General features: G+C 41.4%; 1 protein-coding gene across 1 annotated transcript in view; it reads right to left on the bottom strand.

Moving 5' to 3' along the window:
• Positions 1-19,632, bottom strand: part of exoc4 (exocyst complex component 4) — a 106,905-nt gene that overhangs the window by 24,043 nt on the left and 63,230 nt on the right. The window contains exons 12-16 of the mRNA XM_020652962.3: positions 16,287-16,389; positions 15,430-15,546; positions 3,685-3,821; positions 2,163-2,318; positions 372-550 (exon numbers count right to left, since the gene is read on the bottom strand). Coding sequence (XP_020508618.1) covers positions 372-550; positions 2,163-2,318; positions 3,685-3,821; positions 15,430-15,546; positions 16,287-16,389 — 692 coding nt within the window. The remainder of the gene's footprint in view (positions 1-371; positions 551-2,162; positions 2,319-3,684; positions 3,822-15,429; positions 15,547-16,286; positions 16,390-19,632) is intronic.

Genomic DNA, 19,632 nt, shown 5'->3' with positions numbered 1-19,632 from the left:
TCTTTAATAGTTGCGTCTTTGAAAGCGTATTTGTCTCTGCCAGAGTAGACAAATAAACAAAAAAACTGACGTTAAGGATAGTCTATTTATTTTTGGATGAACGCAACGATCCAAGTGCAACATTTGATGCGTGTGTCAGTGTTTGTGTCAGGAAATGTCACCAAGCTTTTGTCTTGTTCAACTGCATCAACAGAAAAAAACCCCGGTTGTGAACAAGTGAAAAGAGCTGGTTAAACACCAGCATACTGTACATCTAACTGACATCTAACATAAGATAAAACTTAATGACTTGTACTGAATGCTGAGCTCAAAAGAACCCCCCAAAAATCATTCCAAAACCTCCAATACAAAATCATGTTTCCCCTACTTACTGGAGGCCTGAGGCAGGTTGGCAAAGAACGTCTTGAGGCGCCCAGCGAGCCACTCCATGCTCTCGTGAAGATTCGCCAGAGCCTTCAGGTCGCTGACGTCGCGCAGGATCTCGTTCTGAGGGATTAACTTGTCTCCTAAATTCCCAGTCAGCACCTCTGACTCCTTAGCAAAAGCAGCCCTGTATCATAAAGAGAGAAAGTGATGCAAGAGTTTGTTATCGGCAAATACTTTTCTTTAATTGGACCAACAAGCAAACCGCCTTTAACACAAATGACTGCTGTTAGAAGTGTTTGCAAAAATATGTCCACTGACTAAGAGGCAAGACTCTTTAAGAACCCTATAATCAGACTGCAGTATTAAGTTATCTAGAAAGAAATTACAAGTTGCACTGATTGTTTTTTAATGTCTGATCTGCAGAGAATGTGAGCGGCTTATATAACTGCTAAAATGTTCAAAAGCTACAAAGTAATAAGAGTGCTGGCTGAATTGGAGGAGTTTATTTATTCACAGCCCTCTTCAAGTGTTCAATTGAAGTGGGATCAAATTTAGTAATAATCCAAGGCTTATGTGCAAAATGATGTGAAACTGAAGAAAGGCACTGACGCACACATGTCCAAATCATGTGAAAGAAACAGCACACGGCCGAAGTAGGAACGCGAAGATAACTGGATGTATAAATCAGACGGACAGAGATATGGGAGGAGGAAAAGTTAAGACGCTTTGTGGTCAAACTGCTGTGAAAAGATGGTGTTTGTAGTTGCTAAACAATCTGTGGGAGGGAGAAACAGCACATGATGGAGGACATTTATAACTGAGAAACTAACAGAAGGCAGAGATTTACAGGGTGTAAATATAAGGACTTTGAGATCAAAACTATTTTTTCACTTTATTTACAGGCACTTTGAACTTTCAAGGAAAGAAAAAAAAATGGACTCTGGTGCCTGGTAAGAAATATATAGAGAGAGAAAAAGAAGTGGGATAACGAAATCTCATCGCCACAGTGCTGCAAAGACACTGCATGTGGACCGGCCTCCAGAGTCACTAGGATGCTCATAAAATCAAGATTCTGTAAAAAAAAACAAACAGCAGGCACATATTCACAAACAGTCAAATACGCTCATGTAAGCTTATTAATGAGGCTTTATGGAAGCACCGGGTTGCCAGTCGTGCAGAAGCTAATCCCCCCCTTTCATAATGATGAAAACTTCTACGGCTGTCATATCAAACAGCCTTATGCTCTCCCTCTTGCTATCTTTGAGATCTCACAGTGTGTGACTGCATGTGTGTGCATGTGTGACTCAGAAATCGGAGAGGCAGGGAGCGAGCACACAACAGATTGACTTTCTTTGGCCTCATAACCAATTTATTTATTTACTTTACTATTCCGCTCCGATGAGCTCCACTGTTCCCTGAAGAGTGCGCACGTTCAAAGGCAATTTCGATAAGACTGACCCCCCCTCCCCCTCCCCCCGCTCTCCGCCTGCTCTCCTTATATTTTCCCATTTTGTTCGTCCCTCGTTTCCTACAGATAGAGAGTGTTTAAAAGAGCAATCATGACTTATTTCATGGCTGCATCTTAGTCAACAAGTTCAATAATATGTGAATAAAGGAGCGGAGGCGGGCGGGAGGGATTACTGGCGTGATTGCTCAAGTGTGGTTGTGTCTGTCTACTTGTGCTTGTTTGTATGTGAACACTGTGAAGGAGGCTTTACCTTGCTTTTTTTTCGCCAGACAAATATGTGTCAATATGAACTTGTTTTTATGTAGTATGTGTGGATCACTGCATGTACCGAGTAAAGTCCTCCTCGTCCTCTCTCTTCTGTCGGGTCTGTCTGGGTTGGGCCATGTTCGCCCAGTTAGGGAGCGACTGGAGCAGACGGCTGATGTCCTCGTCTTTGGACCAGGAAGCGCTGATGGTGAGCTTCTCCTCACACTGGACTATTCCCCTAAAGAAACACAAACACACAAACGGAGTACACACAGCTCAGGCATCTTATAAAACACACATACAGTAAATGTGTCCTTTGCTATCCTTAACTTGAACAAGAATAACACAGTACATTAAGACAGGAAACAAAGTTCAGATCCTAGCATGTTAGCATGCATAAATGTGATCATTATATGCTAATGTAGCATTCAAGCGTTACTACTATTAAAGGGATTTAATTCAGAGGCATCTTTTCAGGAATTTAGTCGATGGAAATTTCGACTGTCTTGGTGCACTACAAAAAAAAAAAAAACAGCGAGTCACAAAAGTTGCTTAAAAAAAAAAAACTTACTACAGACCAATAATACCTGTACCAACATTTTATGGAAATTTATCCAAAGGATATTTAATTTGAAAATGTTCAACGACAGGACCACTGCCTTTGAGCTGTTTTTTGCAATAGATTGAATTTAATCCTGCACGTTTAAAGATGTCTTTTTACCATTGATTTTGAACACTGTCGACCCTTTTTTGGTCTTGCAGAATTCCATCTATCTATCTTCTTCATTTCAGTCTATGTGGCTTAAACGTTTGCATGGGAAGTGTTTCCGGCTACATGCTTATACATGAAAGTTGACTTGAGTTGAGGTAGATGAGCGCATTATTCACATGCATCTGTACTGACATACAGTACTGTATAAAACAGTACTACAGCAGCCTGTTTGGTTGAGGAGAGAATTCAGGGCAGACAGCCAGCATGTATTTGTTTGTGTGCATGTGTCTGGGCTCGATAAACTACTTGGCGCTGCAATTAATATCATACTAACACCTTTTACAGGAGACACGAGCACTCCAGGGTTTCACATCCATACCACACACACACTGAGACATGTTCATGTTTGATTGCACATAGGAAGAAAAAAAAACAAAACTGAGCACACACTGAAATACAAACACACATAGACTTTGGCAGCCTCTGTTGGGCTTGTCTTTATCACTCAGAGGCCCCGTTGAGACTGAGGCTGACCTGTGACAGAGTCCAGATGGACTCCCAGCAGTCTGTCAGTCCTTTCCTGCATCTCCTGGCCCGTTCATCACTCCCTCCCTTATCCCTCTACATTCTCTATCCTCCCCTTCACCTGGCCAGGTGTTACACCATCCCAGGGGAGCCCAGATGGATAACTTTTCACAGCATAAATGTGAGTGTGATTATGTGCATTGAAACCTGATTAAATATGACTACATTTGAATATGAAAACTAAGATGTCTACAGGATTTTATTGTTTTTTGATTGGTTGTAAAAACTTCAAGTGTGTGCAAAAGTAGATAAAGATAAAGGGATTCTGGGCCTATATTGCATGTGAGCAGCTTCTCTTATTGCCTACCTGTAAGCTGTATTGCAGATTTCCTTGTACTCCTTCAGCTTGTCACAGACCATCTCAAGGAACTGATTGGAGTAGGCACTCAGGTCTTGCATCAGGCTCATCAGATCCTGGATGGACTTTTCCACGACCACTGTGCTCTGGAGACAGGAGCAAGAGGACAGTTATTAAAAATAGAAATTCTAACTTTAATGACAAAAAATGTAAGAGACACAGAAACATAAAGGTGGACACGTTTTTTTTGTGCGAGTGCCTGGTCAGATCCAGTCTGCTGTAGTGCAAATGTAACGGGAAGGCTCTGACTTCACTTCACTTATCTGTCACCTGCGGCTGGACTGATGACTGGAGCTGCAGAGCCTGTCAGAAGCTGTAACACTGTATTGCCGGAATGGATGATTCTTTGTGTGTAAGTGAATCAGAGTGAGTGCACATATTTCTGAGTGTGTGCGTGTGTATTTTTTGAATTTCTGTGATGTGTGCGTTCTCCGGCTGAAAGTTAAGAGTGTGTGTGCATTTGTCACAGTGCACCCATCACCAGGAGCGGCGGCAGGGGCTGTGACAGCAGCCATTACAGATTAGCCACTCCTGCGTGACTAATAGCTGGCCCGGGAACTGCAGAGCAGCTTCATATCCTCAGACACACTCGCACACAGAGAGCAAACTTTTCAAAACGCACACCTCTGAGCAATTCAAGAGCTGTTAAATGAGATTACAAGTCAGTATGGTCACGTTTGCCAGCTCCTGGCATTTCAGCAATCTGAGCTACATCTTCCAATAATAGTGATAACTAGCTATTAGTCTGGTGATAGCCTTGACTCGATTACTCTGAGAATCACCATGACTGTAAGAGCAGTGATTTGTGTGAAGCAGAGCAATCCTACAGAAAGATACACAGAGAGTCTTAAACATGTTCTTTCTATTCATCATTCATAGATTCTTAATATTCATCTCACTGCTTTCCCTATGTAAACTTTACACAGTGTGCCATTGTTTAGGTATGAAATGGAAAAATGAATAGCTTCGTCAAAGATGAATAAAATGGAAATGCTCTCTGGGAGGTGCAAACAAGGGGGTAGAAGGTAGTTAAATCCAGTGGCTAGTACTTTCAGCTACCAAATCCAGGCAGGAAGCAGAGCCCTCCTATTCCAAAGATTAAAAAAAAAACAAAAAAAAACAGTACATGTAGCTGAGTTTAAGATCTGTGTGGTGTTATAGTAAGTACTACCTCCATTATTTCAGTGTTAATAAAACATTTTCTTACACTTTTAGAATATTCAAGAGTGGCAGTGGGCAGCCGAAGTGGCTTTAAAGACTGCAGGGGGCAGTAGTGACTGTAATTGATCATCAGAAAATATGGAAAGACCCCTAATGTGATAGAATGACATTAATATTAATAGTTCTTTCTGTGTTTCACTTCCCCCCCCTTACTCATTCTGTCACATGCACACACACGTACATGCTCTCTCTCTCTCTTTCTCTCTCACACACATACAAACAGCAGACACTCCACTGAGGGGAGTAATGATCCATAGCAGTGCCCATGCCCGTGGAGTGCTAACCAAGGCCTGGTGTATGCCAAGGGAGCACCCTTTACTGTCCATGCCTGACTCCCTGACAGGCTGCCAGTGTGGGAAGAAAAGCAATAAGATCTGGCAGCAGCTACCAACACATCCTCGTGTAGGCTGGTGGTGTTACGAACCACTTCATTCACAAAAAAATGAAAATTAGAAATGCCGTTTCAATGTTAACCTTCTGTGTTTTGCGATGGCTAATTTTTTTTTACGCAGCAAAAGTTGCACGATTAGTTTTTTTTAATGTGAGCATGTACTGGAAATTTGACCGTACATTTGAATCTTCAGAAATTCCAAAAGTTTACAAAAAAAAGCAAAATTTGAACAATATGTTCTCTAGGCTACTATTGTTGTCACTTAAAAAAAAGATTTGACATTTGACACTTCAAAATGTATTTTGTTGTATATATTCCTGTTCTTGACACGGTGGCAGTACTGTGCAACTGAACTTGTTAAAAGTAAAACAAGAAGAATTTAGGACCATAGAAATAATACTGCAGCTGCCTCTATCCATATTTTTTTTTTTTTTGCAGAGATGGCGTAAATTCAGAAGTATAACAGTGGCCCTCTGCTCCTGCTGCCTCAGCTTGGAGTACATGGAGCTCGATAGAGGGCTGGGCCAATGAGCAGAGAAGAGTAAACAATGGATGCCCGATCCATTACTCCTGCTCTAACAAATGCTCTTGCGCTCGGCTCCCTTGTCTAATTCTGCTCATTTAACACAGCCATTTGTCTCAGGCAGCAGAAATCATTAAAAAGTAATCAAGGGACAGATTGAGAAAGGGAGGGCTGAGAAAGAGAGAGAGAGAGAGTGAGCGAGAGTGGTGCTACATCTCCTCTATCTTACTTGACCATTATATAGGATTCCTCCACTTTGGAGGCTCTCTGTCTACGTTATTCTCACTCTGTGCCTGTCTTTCTAATGTTTCGAGCTTAAAAAGGTCAACATACGGCGCCATCATGTGAAAAACGCCCATATTTCTCTTGGAATTTTGCTCCAATAGTGTTGCATTACTCTTGAAACTGAGTCTGATTGCACAAATGGATCTCAGTGCTTGCAGGGGTAAACTGCTGCCGTTAGAGCGAGATGTTAGGCCGCAGCCATAGCGCTTTAATGATAGCGACAAGGCAGTGCTAGCACTCAAGAGAGGCGCCTCAGTGGGAGACAAAAAAAAAAAAGAAGCTGTTAATGTACGGTCATCACTGCGGAAACCACCCAGAGCTGGTGCTAAAAGTAGTTATTTTCTTTGGTTGAGTGAGTAAAAAGCACAACACCGAGAGAGGCATTAACGCAGTCCAAAGTGGAAAGACGTAATAGCTTAACTCCTCTTTGCTAGCGAGATGCTAAATCATCCAGGGGAATAAAGAGAAAACAAAATGAAAATGATCTTTATTGACTAAAGCCCACTCGCGCTATTTCAGTGCGTGCTGCGAGTGTTTCTGTGTGCTGTTGAAGCTGAGCCGGGACTCGAGGGGCCTCAGGTTTCAATCAGAGACGGATCATAGATTCCCCCCCCCCCCCCATTTCAAAAACGGGGTCCCCCTGAAGGTTGTGCGAGGGTCAGAGTGTTTAACCCCTGCTCTTTGCCATTTCACTCACAGCGTGACCCCGAACTGCTGACTCGTGTAATGCTTGTAACGCCATTGCCATTCACGTGTGTGACCGAGGGTAGCCAAAATAAAACACACTCAGCAGTGCGTTTACACACCCAGGCAAACCAGAACACATGCAAAGATAACCCCACTTTCCACCCACACACACACACACACAGTGCATTCACAGGCTGTCCCTCTACTGGGTAAAAAAGGGGGAGCTGGACATGAGTGGGACATCGTCTTGACAGATCATTCATCAACGTCAGGGTAAAGCCACACTTCCAACTCTCCCCTGACACACACCGGATGGCCTTCATGCTTTTGACTGCTCAACCTCAACACATGCTTCTTTGTATGTGTGTGTGGGGTTTTTATTCTTGTGTGTTAAAGTGTGTATAATTTCACACACAAAAAACAAAAAACATGTCTCCTTACCCTCATGGGATTTCATTCAGTAATCTTACAAGATGGATGATCCAATATTTATTTAAAAAGCCTGACCAAAGAAACTGGTTGGCCGATGGTCTGGGGAGAATCCTAGATGGATTGGTGTCTGCAGAAATGGTTTTTGATATCTAAGTAGCCAAGTAGATTAAGGAACTGTGGTTTCTGGCAGCTTGTCCAGCAGAGGGCGCTGCAACTGCTTTATAATACTTTCAGCGCTGTTGGCAGTAAACGTAGATGAAGGTCTATATTAAGCAGAAGGTTGCTGCTTCATAACTGGATGATATTGTAAATGAAGTATAACATTTGAAATGTTTTTGCGTCTGAGGAACTTGAGTCATCCTACTGAAAACAATTGAGATAGAAACAGTTCATAGTCATTTCATCTGAAAAAATGTACCACATTAGCAGCCATATTGGACATTGGTGAATCTTATCCTTTGCTAATCCATTTTGACATAATCTGTATAGATGATTTTTCTGACACATGACAATATAAACAATGTTTTTGTAATGAACAAATGATGCAGAAAGCAACTCTCAGAAATGGAATATTATGTATTGTGTCCAGCAGGGGGCCCCCCCAACTACGTATAAATACTCCCAGCACTGTTAGCAGAACACGTAGCAGAGCATCGCAGCAAAGCTTCAGCCTGTTTGCTCTATGATTAGATGACGGAGGAAAATGATGTTCAACATTTATAGTTGTTCTTTTAAGAAAACAGCCTTCTGAGTATATTTGCCCCGTTCTACTGTGCCGATCAACAATGGAAAGGGTTATTGTCACACCACCTAGAAAAATCCATTTCATAGCAGTTATATTGGAAATGAATTTTTAACATTTTTATGAATTTATCCAAAATAGAGCTGGCACTAGCGTATTTGTATGCACTGCACCGCTGTCACCTTTAATCAAGTGCAAGTCATCATCCCATTGATGAGCAGTGGTAGATTTTATATTACACATATTTATTTGCGGAACAAGCCCGCTATTTTTTACTTATTTTCTGGTCGAATTAAATCCAAGATGTCATTGTAGCTGGCTATCATTGAAAAGAACCATTTTGGACTAATAGAAGTGAGATAATGTGGAAGCAAATAATAGGTTTAGCTTTGATGTTCGACGTAGGAAACGTTACTATGAGATAAATAGATGTAAACATAGCTTCTGGCTGGATTAAATTGAGTCATTATGGGAACACATCTTCTCTTTCACCTCCACCATCATGGCTTTTAATGCAAAGCTTAATGCAGGCATAGTAAGGGTTTCTAATTGAGAGATGAGGAGCAATATCACACTTGGCTGATTACAGATGGGCTTTCACATTATACCCACCCTCTTCACACCCACACAGAAAAAAAAACAAAAAAAAAACAAAAGCAGAGTGAGATGTGAAGCTTCTGCATATGCTAATCTTATGAATCACCCAGGAGTTCAGATCTGCCATTTGTCCCACATCATCCACAAAGTCTATTTCACTAATCACTCCATGGGGGTTTTATAACCAGCTTTGTTTTATTGCCTTTTGGTAAACATAAGGCCCAGTTCATACCACTATTTATCATCTTTTATTCTCTTTGTGTAAATTAATAACACATGATTATTGGTCAGGCCTTACCTGGTTTCAGTGTGTGAATAAAAGTCTGTATATGAAAGTGAAATGACAATGTATCTGAATTCTGTGTTGGGTGTATCTTCTGCTTTGTGCCCCATTAGGCCCATATGGAGCCATTGTATTGTCACTCACACACAGACATATTATGCAGGCACACCTGCTAACACACAACACTGTGTGTGTGTGTGTGTGTGTGTGTGTGTGTGTGTGTGTGTGTGTGTGTGTGTGTGTGTGTGTTTGCTCAGAGCCACACAAAGATTGTCATTTGCAAATTCAGAGCACTAACTTGTTTCTGAAATATTCCTGCTGTAACTTTTATCAGGCGCCCACAGCCAAAACCTTCTCTCCTTGGAACCAAAGGGCATGTTTGTGGTGGAGCTGACATTTCAACTCTCTCTCTCTAACTCTCTCTTTCTAACTCACTCATCTAAAAAGGTAAAGATTATGTCTTGTAACACACACAGAGACTCTGTCAGTTCCACCACTGCATGGTGCGAACCTGTTCCACCTTCGGCTGTAGTTGGTGTGCCGCACAAATAAAAGACATGCATATTGTGTTAAACATACATCTATTATGTTGATACAAATATATAAACAGCATGAACAAAGCAAAGCTGTGTCTCTTTTGTGAGGAAGGTACATTTTCAAGGCAGGTTGGAGGCCCTGGGCAGCCGGACGCCAGCCTCAGGAGTGTATGTGTTCTGTGTGAGATAACCAGGAGAAGGTGGGAGGTGGTGAGTGTTACACCTTGAGCGGTGAGAAAAGAAACAGAACAGAAGTTGAGCAACAAAAAAAAAAAAACCCAGCTCAGAAATAATCAGGATTTGAGTTAAATTAGAATGAAAAATGTGACGTTTGATGTTTTTTTTTTGTTTTGTTTTTTTAAATCAGACTGCAGTGTGTGATATATAATAACAATAATTAACATTCAAACACTTCAAAAGAATGTGAGACAGGACCTACTGTCCAAATAAATGACAAAATGTAAGTCAAGAAATCATCAGTCTCTTAAACAGTTTGCTTTGGAAAAAGAGTCAGGATGATGCTAACTCAAATAATGAGTGTGCCATGTAAACATGTCGCTTCTAATTGAGGTGCCTTATTCTTTGATAACTGTTAATAGCTATAAAACTTTTGGACTTTTACTTAGGCCCAATCCATTTTCTGACCAAAAGAGAAGTTGAGGGTTCAAAAAAAATATTTGGACTAAACGTTAAAACAATTAGATTATGTACTTAACTGAGGACAGGCCTGTTTGGGCCAAATGAAAATGGCTGTTTTGCAGTTTCCTTAACATTTCCTTTAAACCTCAGAGGAGCTTTTGGATGTTCTTTCTAGTTGTGATTGTGTTGTGTGTCTCTCTCTGTGGGGGTGTAAGTGCATTTGTGCATACAACCCCACCCTAATACCCTCTTTCTTTCTTTCTCCCTTCCTCCTACTTCAAATTATGTCCCAATCAGGGGGTACGGCTTTTGCAGCTAACAGGTGTATTGTGTTGTGATTGCTGCCGTTGTTGATGGGAGCAGGTTGCAGAGAGGCTCCTTAATAAAGAGAGGCTCTAATCTACAGTGTGTGTGTGTGTGTGTGTGTGTGTGTGTGTGTGTGTGTGTGTGTGTGTGTGTGTGTGTGTGTGTGTACGTGTGAGGGTGTATGCACGTACGTAGGTGTGTTGGGCTAATCAACAGGAGGCGATCAGCCCCCTTACAGATAAACATTGCCTATACACATCATCACAAATAAAAAGGTCAGAGTCATCACAGTTTCTGGAAGTGAATGTGCATATGTGTGTGCGTGTGTGTGTGTGTGTGTGTGTGTGTGTGTGTGTGTGTGTGTGTGTGTGTGTGTGTGTGTGTGTGTGTGTGTGTGTGTGTGTGTGTGCGCGCGCAATTAACGTGTGTCTGCCTGTTTCCTCTCTCACAAAGCAACATGTGAATATGAAAATTTAAAAGGTCAACATCATTAGCAGGCCACTGGCAGCTGAATATATCTGCAGTACACGAAGCATCTGACAGCGAGGGGATGAAATCAGTCTTTATTTGGCTCCAAGGCAACTTGTGTGTGCAAAGGACGTGTGTGTGTGTGACTCACAAATACAGGGACAATATAAGCACAAACGCGCACACACGTACATATGCAGGTACAAAAGGACTAGTTATCAGCTATTGTTTGGAGTCTGCAGACAAAGAAAGTTAGCTGGAAAGAGGCGATTAATTAAATCATGATTTTGCAAGCAGAATACAAACAATTGTCTGAGGCTGCGTGTGCGCCTTGTGTGTTTGCTTGTATGTTAGTGTGTCACCAAGTGAGCGTGTAAAGGGGACATAAGAGGAAGAGGACGGGGGGGGGGGGGGGGTGTACTAAGATTAATGGAGCCAATCTCCTGAGCTATCCAACAGAGTGACCATACATCCCCCTTTCCTATACTTTCTTCTTCCATTCTACTCCCCATCCCTCTCTCTCCCCCTCTCAGCCGTTCTCCCTCGATCTAACTCTAATTAAATGAATCAATCAGTGGCAGCCCCAAAGCTGGACAGATAGCATCACGCTGCTAGAGCTAACAGCATGTATGTTTTCTGTGGTAGGAGTTCATTAAATAGAAGTAGGGGGAAAGATCTAGAATAAAATGGGAATAACAATGGACTCAATAGATGATAGGTAGAGTGCACAAAGACATCATTTGACCAAGAACGAAAGCCAGATATCAAATACAAAAATGGAAACATGAAGAAGAGAATGATTTGTAGCTTTGTATGCTGCCCTTCCTCCTTTTTTTTTTTTTTTTTTTTTTGAACGCCACTCTAGTCTCTAGTCTAGAGACATATCAGCCCAAGCTCTGCTATCACACAGACGCATGAACGGACATTAACCTTTCCCTCTGAACTATATACTGTCCTTATCTCCTGCTCCTAGTGGACAATATATAGTCAGTGTCAGGCTCATAATCACATCATTATTATGTAATATATATACATGATATATATAAGAGTGCTGTATTCAACACTGCTGCTGCCTTGTGATAGCCAAATCACTGCCCATATCAATATTACTTATTAACCTAAAAGCCCTGGCTGCATGTGTATTGCTTATTATGGGATGTTAAAGGCGCCTAGACTACTGTGCAGTGTTTCCCAAAGTCACTTTGTCCATTTCCAGTGGTGAGATATTAGTGACAAAGGGTCAAAGAATTCATATAACATGTGATGTATTAATAAAGAGAGTCTACTCCAAATGTTAATGCTATGGAAATTCAGCCATAAATATTCCCGTCCTGCTGCAAAAGGGCAGCAAAAATAGCCCTATCGCATATGGTATGGCAAAGGTTTTCAAAATAATATGAATTTCATGTTGATAAATGTTTATCTAAAAGCTGCAACAAAACTAGAGCTTATTTTTGCAGTCATACATGTGCGGGTGCATGTGTGCGATTACACTTCTGCTTAGCTCCTTCTTCTTCTTCTGCTCCTTTTCCGGAACGTACAAAAAAAAAAAAAAAAACACACACATGCTTAACGCTAATGTCTTCCTCCGGTCTGAACTCCAGCACACATTAACGCGTGCTTCAGTGGCTGCGGAGAGCAGATGCGGCTATAAAATGTGCTCCCCTACGGTGTCCCGTATGTGGCTGCTGCAGCCAAGGTGTGTGAGACGGCGTGTTTAATGTGCTGTAGCAATATTGAGCTCTCTCTCTCTCTCTCTCTCTCTCTCTCTCGTCAAGCAGTGCCAGCGGTGTGTGTCTCTCTCTGATAACACACACCTGGCACGGCGAGTGTCATGGCACTTAAAGGGAGCACATGTGTGCGCACAGACATGCTCGCACTCGTGCATAGATATGCAGACACACAGACACACAAGCGCGCGGGGACGCACACCTCCACATCTGCGCTTTTATTGGGAAATCTCAACCGTTAAATAGGACTGTCACTATAATCTTTAATTAGCCATTGCAGTGATCAAATTGTTGTATTCACCAACTGTCCAGCCAGGAACTTCTGAATGAAAACCAGTACTTTAGATTATGTTTCCTGGTTAAACCAAGGTGTTGAAACCTCTATGAAAAGCTCTCAAGAAGATTTAAAGAATAAAAACGACACACCGCGCAAGAGGAATATCTAATGAAAGTGACACAGGAACAGTGCTTTCAAAGAAAACAGTGTGAAGGCCCCTAAATTGGAGGCGAAAATGACAACCACACACAGGTAGCAAAACTGACTGGCATGAATTCAGACACACGCGCGAAAAGGTAACAAAAAAAAAAAAAACTCAAACAAATGCCACTCTGACCCGAGAGTGTGAATGGCAGGAGAAGAAGAGCGAGAGCCTCTTTTATTAAGCCCAATTAAAAAAAAAAGGCAAAAAAAAAAAAGCCCAAACAAAAGGAGTGTTTTATTGCACTCCCCACTATCAGCAGAAAAGGCTCATTAGCCACAGCAGCATAATTAGCAAGATGCTGCACTCCTCGTTAAGGAGGGGCCCGCGCCGTAAACAAACCCAGCTGAACTCCAAACGCCCACGGTCTCTCTCTCTGTAATGATCTGCCACCGCTGTTCCCACCCTGTGAGAGAACCAGGCGAACAGACAGGAAGCCTCTGACAGAAACACACACACACGCTGACAAATCCAAGGTTTGCGACACACACACACACACACACACAGACACACACAAACACACACACAGACACACACACACACAAACTACCTCTCTGGGACACTGCCTTCTTTGACAACTGCATGGACAAAACGCACTCACACAGACATCACACACAGACCTGTCAAAGAAAAATATGTGTGCGTGAGAAACATTTTTACAATATTGAAGAGACAGAGAGCCATACTCCACCAAACATCCACAATATCTGACAGCTGAGACATAAGAAAGTCTTGCCAAGTGTCTGGATCTTGACTTTGGCACCGCTGTAATCTTCAACCTGCCAAGAGCACGTTTTGAAAGAAGAAAGGCTGCCAAAATTAGCAAAACGAGCCTGTGGTTAAATGCGGTGCAGTCAATGAGGCAGTCAATATGAGTTAATCTTTTGTTAAAGCCCGCCAGAAATTTGGCTTGAAATAATCAAAATGCATAAAATGTATCAAAGTTGAAAGTGTCATTAAGCATCCACAAAAATCTGACTGAAAATAAATGTTCAACACTTTGAGAAAACCTAGATAAATAAACAGCTAATGATACTGTTTAGATCATTTTTCAAGAGTGTCGGGACGCTGAGCTGCTAAGCGTGTGTCAATCAGTCCAGTGCAGCCTTATACGTGTGAACCGACCGAGTCAGAAACAGAGGAGGAAGTAGAAGCGTTGCCATTTCAATCAGTTACTAACTGTTGAGATACAACACTATCCATATCACTGTTTGTACTGTAGTAAGCATGTACATGCAACATCAGCTAAAATGCCCTTATTTTAACTCAAATATATCAATGCAAAGCTAAATGATGGATCTGTAGTTGGATCAAGTCAGCTAGTGTCCAAAATTAATTATAAACAACGCAAACAAAACTCAAGCAGCCGTAAAAGACCATCAGTCCTTTGCCCAATGATGACACTGTGCTGTGAGTAAACAGCCGAATAGCTGCATTGTCACTATTTCTTCTGACTGGTTCAAATAATTATTTGCATTATTTTCCAACTGAGTACCTTAGAGGAGAATATTTCGGTTTAGGGTTAATACACATTTTTATTACTTTTTTTTTTGCCACTTACTGTCATGAAAATGAATTTAAATTAAGTCATTAGAAGACTTTTATTTACTTTACCTAAACAAAGAAGTGAAGAGGGTAAGAGCACTGAATGCCAGGCGAAGGCTTGTTGGAGTTCTCAGAGACGTATGGATGTAATGACTCTCACGTAGAGGCACGACAAATAATACTTTTAACACTTGCACTACAAACCAACAGCCATGTCTTAAACAGGCAAACACAGTAAGGCAAAGCTTTATTCTTTGTCAACCTTTGTGATCATGTAGTGTCACGGTCATGATATGAGAGAGATCCATGTGATGTTCTGTGTATAGATAGACATCATAACCGCAGACCTGCTTTCTTTAGAAAAACGACCCCGTAAAAAAAAAAAAAAAAAAAAAGATGTTTGATGTAAGATATTCTTCAAAGATCAAGCCCTTTTACATCCGCAATTATGATCCTGAGAGATAGGTGGAAGGGTGGGTATAATGATCCAACTGTGGAACTGAGAGCGTAAAAGAATTTGGCGGGCAGTGAGTATATGTGTGTTTCTGCCCCTGAACTAACTGTGATCACAGAGACCTGCAAGGCAAGTGATCTCAAGAGAGCCCTCCTCTATTGAACAGAGTTACAAAGGGAAAACGGTGGCAAACAAACAGTGTGTTTCATTTAAGTGTCTCCAGATTCTACATGTGGATTTGCAACACAAATACATATTGCATGCATTTGTGACACATTTTGTAAGACTCTCTAAGTCATTTTTGTTGTGCACTGATTTGTGTTTCATTGTTATTCTTTCACCTAATATGAGTTCTGAGATATAACATGTTGCTCACCTGCAGCAGGGGTCTCTGAACTCCCAGGACTTTCATGGTATCAGCACTGGCAAGGATCTTCAAGGGGTCTGCTGCCTTGCTCACCACCTGGATTTCCTTGTTAATCTCTGTTCGCACCTGAGAGTTCAAAGACAAAATGTAAATTACATGGGATGAAGCTTGAACAATGAAGAACTAAGAAACTGTGCAGTACATCTGCATGTAAATTGCTTTTACATAATGTGATACATTAATTTAAACTCAAATGTTTCTTGTTAAAGCCTGAGGGAGATACCGCTGCATTAGGCAGAATTTCAAGCATAATTGTACATCTAAGGGTTAACCTTTTTCTTAAGTAGTAAAAGTGAAGTTCTGTTTTAAGCAGACATCATCTGTATTTTCAGGTATTTTACATACCAATACAAAATAACTAATATGTGTCCCTGGTCACCTATGGGGATTATAAGTTTGGACATTTGAAAGCAGTGTGTTATGAACAGAAATTATTTTATATTGAGAAGATTAAGAAGTACAGTGGTCCCAGAACTCTGCCATCATGCTTTCTTAGTCTGATCATATGTAGGAATTCTTGAAGTAGAACAGTAGAACATTTAGGCCAATGGACTGTCCCACAATTGCGCAGGCTTGACCTTTTCTTTCAATTCAATATCGAACGAATGTTTCCAACTATTGTTTAATAAGAACAGACAGTGATTTTCATTAACCAACAACAAAGAAATCGTATTTTTGTGAGTCTGTTTTGCTTTAAAAATGTATTTTCTTTAAATAAATCAATGTTCCACAAAAGCATTTCTGTCGGGATAGTATCCCATTCATTTAGATAGTATAAAAGAGCAGTATTGTGTCATTTTACTGACCTGGTTGAGGAAGAGGTCATTGATGTAGTAGGTCAGGAAGGCTCGGAGCTGGCACTGCTTGGCCTGGCCTGGCCCCATGTTCATCTCTATCTCCTGAATAAACCTGAACAGAAGCAGAGTCAAGAGGATCAAACATTTAAACAGCTAGCATACACCAACACCACCTGTTAATGGAGGCTTAATTCACCACCAAAATGTTTGAAACATGATCACAGGAGCAATGAGACACAGGCCTGTGAACAGCAACACCGTAATCTTGCATGAATGGGTCCAACATTGACAGTCTGCGAGGTTAAAATCTGCTGAGGGAACTGATTTTAGGAAGTTTTGTATGACTCTCAAGGTGCCTTTGAGCAAGATAGTTAACCTGAAAGTGCTGCAGTGGAGCAGTTTGTACCATGAGTGCAAGACTTTGCCAGAAAACAGTGGTAAAAGTGTCCACCAAGACCTGTGAAAAATGTAATTCCATTGGTACAAAATGATATAAAAGGATCACCTCTGCAGTATCCATGCTCCTTAATTTCCCCAGTAAACTGGTGTCTGGCTGGTCACTTTGGGTCAGACAGTAATGTATGGGTTGGCTGAGGCACACACACACCTCGTTTGTCAGAGAATCACCGGTCACTGGCCTTGTCTTACACACACACCACAGGGCGAACCATGCAAGAGCGAGCAACTCCTCAAGCGTTCAGCACATATAAATGCACAAATAAATCAAACTGCTTGCAAAATAATTCTTTGACCTGCGAGTCTTGTGATATGTGACCTAAACTTAAAAATGAGAACGCGAGAGAAAAAGTGGATGAACACAATTTTTTTTATTTGAGAAAATGAAGAAAAGCTGAGATCTATAAGAGAATATAACACAGAGGTCAAGCTACAGGGTTTACCCGAAAATGTAGTTTGGCTGGACAAAGCTAATTGTACAAAGCAGAAGGACGACTCCATTGTTTGGAAACAGTGTGTCTGCTAATCAAAAGTTGGTGTCAGGGCCATTGGGAGGCTGCAGCATTGCAGACAACCAAGTAAGCCTGCAGGAACTATGGATCATAGACTGTAATGTATAAAAAGATGGACGAATTGTTACCTCCCCAAAAGTGAAGTTAAAACGGTCCCCCATAACTGCTTAAAAAGTCAGAAGGTTCTGTTCTGCTATGGACTGTACCATCCTGAGGAATCTCTGCAGGTTTGGTTTGGTTAGTGGAAGGGCAGGACGCCAATACTGCGACTTCTTCAGCCAATCCCTACTGCACGGACTCTGGCTGCAAACGCCAATATGTCAGCCCCAGTCACGGGGGGGATTTTTTTTTTTTTTTTTTTTTTTTACAAAAGGATAAGACGGAAAGGTGTCATCCATCTTTATGTAGTCGATGCTGAGACTCAATTGAAGTTGAAGACTGTTTCTATAAACTTAACTAGCATATTCACACATATCAAGAAATGGGTATAAACACCCAAGAATAGCACCAGCTCTTAAGATAAAACTACTCAGCATCTGCCCCAATTAGTCAGCAAGAGCTGAGGCAAGTGTTTGTGAGTATGTGTGAGTGTCTCAGAGCAAGTGAGCTAGGTACCTCAACCTATTCTAAATCCTTCATTGATTCCCACTAAAACTCTACCCCGACAGAAAGTTAAGCAGGAGAAACTCTTCTGTGGCCTCATTAAAGCTGTCAAGCTGGCAAAACAAAGGAGGCCAGACATACCGCTTCTGTTTAAATATGTAGAGAGAACAACTTAAACACTTCATCTTTTAAAAAAAAAAAAAATACAATTCGTGCTGACAACTTCATTTTCAAAAATCGATCCTTTGACAAAAGTTGCCAGTTTGAATGTGTCGTGTTGTTCAGGGATCCATCTCGTGCTGTCATTATTGTCATTGTTTCAATACTCGTGTCAGGATGATGGATCTTCAAGTTTGTGTGAGAGCACAGATGGATTTTTGCAGGCAGGGGTGATAACGTTTGAGTAATGTAGCAGCAATGAGGCAGTAAAACGGCTTTGTCTATCCAGAGGGGCCATCTGGAGGCAAGCTGAAGACCCCTTCACAAGTATACGGAGCCCATGGGTGTTACAAGGAAGTTTAGCCAAGGTAACTGGGCTAAAAGCACCATCGGGGGCCACAACGTGAACCCAGACATGTCAGTAAATTTACATTTTAGAAGTGTAGGCACCATTAGAAAGACAACACACATTAAAAAGAGTGTTTAGTAAGAGAATTTAGAAGAATCATTTTGGATATGGAGTCGTAAAAGCTGGATTTAAATGCAAATGGAATAATAACGCGGGGCAAAACAGAGAAGAGCTTAAAGATTTCCAAATGGATCTTGACAAAAAATCTCTGCCAGCTCATTATCATTACAACCACAATCTTCCAAATGTTGCCGATGGCATGACATACTGCTCAGAGAGTAACAGCTTCTGGAGAAGATGATGGCGGTGATAAAAAATGACACCAAACAAGCTTACACACACTGTACAGCCATTCAAAAGCAATCAACTTGACTCAATCGCAAATGAATCACAAACTCAGAAGAGGCCTTTCAGGCAATACAAGTCTCGTTCTCTGAGCCAAACCTCCTACACAAAAACATGCAGGGTTAGCCCGAACCCCGACACTGAAGAATGACAGCTATAACTTCATTTTTATGTCTCAAGGCTACAATAGAGCTTGACTTTACATTGGGCTGCATTGACATCATTCCAACAGTTAACCCTGAGCTACTGTGATATAAATCAGAAGTGGTGTATCTGGGTGCAGCTCCCATTATAACATAGCTGGGGAAAGAAAATCTTTGTCTTTTTTTAACAAGCCTGAAGTCTCTCTGCATCCAAAAGTCAAAGCAGGCATATTTGAATGAACATTGTAAAAGCAGGTTACATCCTTCAAGCACTGCTTTTGTTCCTAGAATAAATGTGCCGGTGCAGTTGTACAGGTAAAGGCCTTACTCCCTCATCAAGAATACCATAAGATGTGAACAAAACCATAAATGGAATGCATGCTTCTTTAGATAGCCTTCACTTCTAAAGATGCTTTCTATTCTTACAAAACTAAGAATTTAGGTGTTGTGTCTTCATGCTTGTGAGGTTGCTACAACAGGACCCCATGTGATGTAAGCAATGTCAGTTTCATTGCCAGGTGATGACAAAAATACACAAGTCGACCATATCGCAGCCGTATGCAGCGAACGTGTCAGCCAAAGGAGCTGCAGCGGAAGAGCCACGGGGCCGCGGCAACACGACTCGCACCCCGTGTGTGTGAAATCTTAACAAGCGTAAAATAATCTGCTTATCTGCACTCTCACATACTCCTTTTCCAACTGGCCTATAAGCACAGCGGCAGATAGTC

This window comes from Labrus bergylta, chromosome 23, assembly GCF_963930695.1.
Source record: "Labrus bergylta chromosome 23, fLabBer1.1, whole genome shotgun sequence".
Taxonomy (NCBI): Eukaryota; Metazoa; Chordata; class Actinopteri; order Labriformes; family Labridae; genus Labrus; species Labrus bergylta.
This window is presented reverse-complemented; position numbering and strand designations above follow the sequence as displayed.